Below are 5,053 nucleotides of genomic sequence, written 5' to 3' on the forward strand. Positions count from 1 at the left end.
TCATTCCATTGATCTTGGGGAAATAGAAACAGCCTTGTTACAGAGATACTATGATCATTTGAATTGAATTTACGGTGTGGTTCCACAGAGATAAAAACCTATGGTCACTTGCTCTCACCCCATTATGAGAAAGGGAATTACCTGCCCCACATCAACAAGTAGCAGAATTCCAGGAGTAAGACAAAGATACCTGCTTACAGCAGCAGACCAACAAAGGACAGATAGGTGAAACTCTTCTGTAAAAGCATGTGAGACTTCAATTGGCCTTTAGACTACCCCTCAGGCTTTTCATCTTGATAACAAAACTGGTAATGACAGCAGCTTTCCCTTCCTCCTTTCTCCCTCCCTCTCCTTGCCCCCCCTCCTTCCCTCTCTTTACACACACTGGTCGCACAAGATAAATCTACAACGCAGCTTGGATCTTCAAACACTGGATCATGACACTCTTTTCTAAACATCCTGGCCTTTTGTACCTTCAGAGTCCTTTCCCAAAGGAAATACACTGCCTGGAATTCTACATTATTCCAAGTTCCAGGTGGGAAAATGAGACAGGTGCAGTAACATCTAAGAACACTAGGAACGGCGGTTCTGGAAAGAAGACAATGACTCATATTTTCTCACTTTAATCCTTCTCTATTACTACCACAGTTCAATGTGAAACAAAGCTAATGGGACCGGATTGCACATCCACAGGATGGCTGGAAATGAATAGACTGGCAAAGCAACTAGAACAGAGTTCAGATGGGAACACATAATGCACTATTCTGTTTGTACAGCACTGAAATCACCGTAACACTTAAATACCCCGAATGTTCGAAGTAACACTAAATAATAATAGGTAACGTAGAAATACTGCAACATCTTCAAGTACTTCCTGAATGACCCAAAATTGACAAATGTTGTGTTCAGTCTAACGCCAATCAAGTTTTTCACACAGAACTATATATAATATCCACATTATATAATAATTCATGTAAGATACACATTAATGTTTAATAAACACAGCTCCACACAGCTTTGTTGTTACAGACTAGTGAGCCTGCTGCTCAGGAAGAGAGTTTTAAGAAATTACAGTCTCTGGAAAAATGTGGTCAGATTGTTTGGTCCTATTACTTTGGTCGTCAAAAACCTCTGATTGCTTTAGAAGGTGCTGAAGTCCTCCGACTGTCATCTGCAAAGGACTAACTTGGGTTTGCATCTAAACACATCACAATATAGGGGAGCCATCCAGCATCTGGTCCACCGCCTCATCAGGAGTTTCAGCTCAGCACAGGCCAGCCTTGGACCTGCCTTTGAGCTGGACAGGGCGCCAACCTGACCCCTTCCCAGGACAAAGCATCCTGCCCTCTAGGCTTGGGGACGAGGGGCATTAGTAATGGCATGTGGTGTTCCTTAGCATCACCTGCCAGAAAGTGATGATTTCTTTGGAAGAGAAGCCGTGGGCGGCGATCACACGTCTGAGCTGACAGACATCCAAGTGGATTCTGTACAGAAAGAAGAGATTTGTGTCTTCTGGAATGTGAATGTCCACCTTCAGCAGATTCAAACAGATGCCGACGTACACGTCTTCGAACTTGATGGGTTTGACGTGGCTCATCATTTCGTAGATCCGGGGCACCAGATCCCGAGACATTATGTAACCCAGCCCGCTGCAGTAGGGTGGGAACACCTTGAATGGATACTCCTGGTAGGAAATGTGGGCCTTCTGGTAAAAGCCCCTGTAGGAGTAATTGTCGATCAGAGGATAGCCGGTGAAGAACTTCTCTGATTGGTTCAAGTTCAAGAGGTACTTCACCAAATTGCCAGTGTTGATGAACACATCAGTGTCGGTCTTCATGACGTACCTGGCGGTGGGGCAGAACTCGGTGACCCACCTGAACGCCATGATGGTTTTCAACGTCAGGTTATTATAGGTATCTACGAAGTCCTGCCGGATTATGTCGCCATAGAGCAGGTGTTCATCCTCGAGGGACAGCGTGAACATTTTGTCTTCCTTTTCGGCCTGCTGACCTAACAGGAAGAACGTAAGCACCTCGTGACCCCACCAGGATTTCTTCTCACCCCACGTGACCCGGATGGCCTGTCTGGCCTTCACGTCTGCGGGGTGAGAGGTCACCAGGATGACCAGGAACGGGCTCTGATGAGAGCAGTTGGAGTGCTCACGAAGGGTGAAGCGGAAGTCCTGCCGGTAGAGCGGCTCATACTCGTAGAAGTACATCCAGTTCACGCGCTCGATCACATTGTAGTGGGGCAGGCTGAGGTACCACATCACCAGGAAGCTCAGCAGCGACAGCAGCAGGAGGCTCCATTTGAGCGATCTCAGAGACATCCTGCTGGGGAGGGCAGGAAGGAGAGCTGGGGCCATGTACAGCAGCCAGGAAGCACGGGTTCTGGGAGGTTTGTCAAAGACAGGGTTAGGATTCTGCCTTGCAGCCTCAGATACGTGTCCAGTGGACATCTGATTATCAAGGAGAACCCTAGGAGAACAAGAATACCAAACCCAAACCAAACCTCCTGATAGGATCCTATGTACCCTCCCCAAACCACAGCCAAAGGGCACCAATGCCAAAGATCCCTTGCAGCTTCTAATACGGAGATCAGGGCTAGAGCATTACCTTTCATTTATGCTGTACAAGTAATTGTGCATTACAGAATGTTTTCTCCTAGATGCCTTGAAGGACAGAAAGGGATTATGGTGGGCTTAAAAAGTCAATCAAGCCCATCTGTGATATTCTTGTCTATGGGGGGGGGGGGAAGAAGTGAAGGATTTAATGCAAAGAGATATTACTGGCAATGGGTGCAAAGAAATCCAGACTGGGCTGTGTGATCTGACTAGCAGGCCTAGAGTAAGAGAAATAATTATTTATGATGACAACATTGGGGGGAGACAAAAGTGGACAGTTCAACTGCAGGGCACATCTTTGAGACATAAATCCAATGGCTGTCTCTTTTTGGGGGGGATGGTCGTAGAGCTTAAACTTGGGCTTGGGTGCTGTCCCTGCACTCTTCAGCTCAAGGTGAGCGCTCCACAGCTTGAGCCACAGTGCCACTTCCAGTTTTCTAGTGGTTTATTGGAGATAAGAATCTCACGGACTTTCCTGCCCGGGCTGGCTTTGAACTGTGATCCTCAGATCTCAGCCTCTTGAGTAGCTAGGATTACAGGTGTGAGCCACTGGCACCTGGCTCAATGTCTGTCTCTTGAGAGTTAGATGTCCACAGTAGACACATATTTTAGTGTCCTCCTTTTTTGTAACCCACTGGGTGAACGCAACTCCTAGTCTGGGTGACCAGCGCTTTAATTAAAGGCCATCCTTGGTACTGAGCTTCCATGTTTCTCTGGCTACTCAGTATCAGGGCTTGAACTCAGGGCCTAGGCACTATCCCTTAGCTTTTTACGCCCAAGGCTGGTGCTCTCCCACTTGAGCCAGACATCCACTTCTGACTTTTTGCTGTTAGAGTCTTATAGACTCTCCTGTTCAGGATGCTTTGAACTGTGATTCTCAACTCTCAGACTCCTATGTAGCTAGGTTTACAGGTGTGAGCCACCAGTGCCCTGACAGTAAGCTTGATGAATTATTGTTACCTGAAGAAAAGCACACATTGAAGTCATAAACCTGTCTCTTTTCTTACCTTCTTGAGTTGCTCTCAGTGAGACCTTCGGTTTCACGCAGTGAACAAGAGGCAGTGTGTGACAGTTGAACACAATGCTTGTGATTTCTGAAACAACAGGACTCAGTGTTTAAAACTGAGAAACATCAAAAAATGACAGAAAGAAGGCTGCTATTATTAATTTTAATGTCAGCTGTTTTAAATGAATGACATTTAAAAGGGACAAAGGAGTACTCACTAAAAGAAGAATCTGGCAGGGTGTTGGTGGCTCATGCCTGTAAATCCCTGTAATTGGGAGGCTGAGATCTGAAGAGCATAGTGAGGTGTCAACCCAGGCAGAAAAGTCTATGAGATTCTTATCTCCAATAAACTACTCAGAAAAAGCTATAAGTGGTGCTGTGGCTTTTTATCCAGAACCTTGAGGTTTGGATTTCAATTTCTATGACCATAAACCCTGACACAAGCAGTAAAGCAGGACCAAATCCTAACCATGCACATGCTCAGAGCCTGAGTTACCCACAATAACAACTAATCATGCATGCAGATATGTATTTTATTTTTCATCAAAACATGCTAAGACACTAGAAAATAAATGAAATGAGGAGACAGTGGTTCACATGGAAAGGATCCAGCAAAATACACACAAACAAAAAGCCCAAACTGTAATGGCACAATTTTTTATTTTTGTCGGTCATGGGGCCTGAACTTTGGGCCTGAACACTGTCCCTCAGCAATTCAGCTCAAGGCTAGCACTCTTATCACTTGAGCCAAAGCACCACTTACGGTTTTCTGAGTGGTTTATTGGAGATAGGAGTCTCATGGACTTTCCTGCTCCGGCTTGCTTTGAACCACAATCCTAAGAGCTCTGCCTCCTAAAGTAGGTAGGATTACAGGCGTGAGCCACCAGCGCCCAGCTATGGTACAGTTTTTTTAAACCAAAGTAATTCCTTCCTGGGCTGAACCAATGTTGAATATTTTCTGCAGAAGGAAAGCTAATTTAACTCTTTTAAAATATATGAAACCTTTCTAATTGCAAATTTTTACATATATTCACTACAGAAAAATTAGTAAACACAAAAAGCCCCCAAACAGTAAAAGCTTCAAGATGACAAGGTTAATTTATTTATTTTTTTTTTGGGGGGGGGTGTCTAGTCATGGGGCCTAAACTCTGGGCCTAGGCGCTGTCCCTCAGCTCTTCAGCTCAAGGCTAACGCTCTACCACTTGAGCCACAGCAGCACTTCCTGCTTTTTTTCTGCTTATGTGGTGCTGAGGAATCGAACCCAGGGCCTCATGCATGCAAGGCAAGCGCTCTACCGCTAAGCCACCTTCCCAGCCCCGACAAGGTTAATTTTTGTAAACCCTTTTTTTTTGGTGGTAATGAATGAGCTTTCCCATATTTCTCATTCTGGCCAACTCAGAAGTCATTTACCAGATCAGAATTAT

At 45.3% G+C, this 5,053-nt stretch overlaps 1 protein-coding gene across 1 annotated transcript; it reads right to left on the reverse strand.

The window, feature by feature from the left end:
• Positions 1 to 679: 679 nt before the first annotated feature.
• On the reverse strand, positions 680 to 2,365 carry B3galnt1 (beta-1,3-N-acetylgalactosaminyltransferase 1 (globoside blood group)). Its single transcript, XM_013016258.1, has one exon. The coding sequence runs from the start codon at positions 2,363 to 2,365 to the stop codon at positions 1,370 to 1,372; it is 996 nt and encodes a 331-aa protein (XP_012871712.1). The 3' UTR covers positions 680 to 1,369.
• Positions 2,366 to 5,053: the final 2,688 nt, after the last annotated feature.

This window comes from Dipodomys ordii, unplaced genomic scaffold (genome assembly GCF_000151885.1).
Source record: "Dipodomys ordii isolate 6190 unplaced genomic scaffold, Dord_2.0 Scaffold30, whole genome shotgun sequence".
Lineage (NCBI taxonomy): Eukaryota > Metazoa > Chordata > Mammalia > Rodentia > Heteromyidae > Dipodomys > Dipodomys ordii.

Coding starts and splice junctions, on each gene's coding strand:
- B3galnt1 (XM_013016258.1), bottom strand. CDS start 2,365: ATGGCCCCAGCTCTCCTTCCTGCCCTCCCCAGCAGGATGTCTCTGAGA.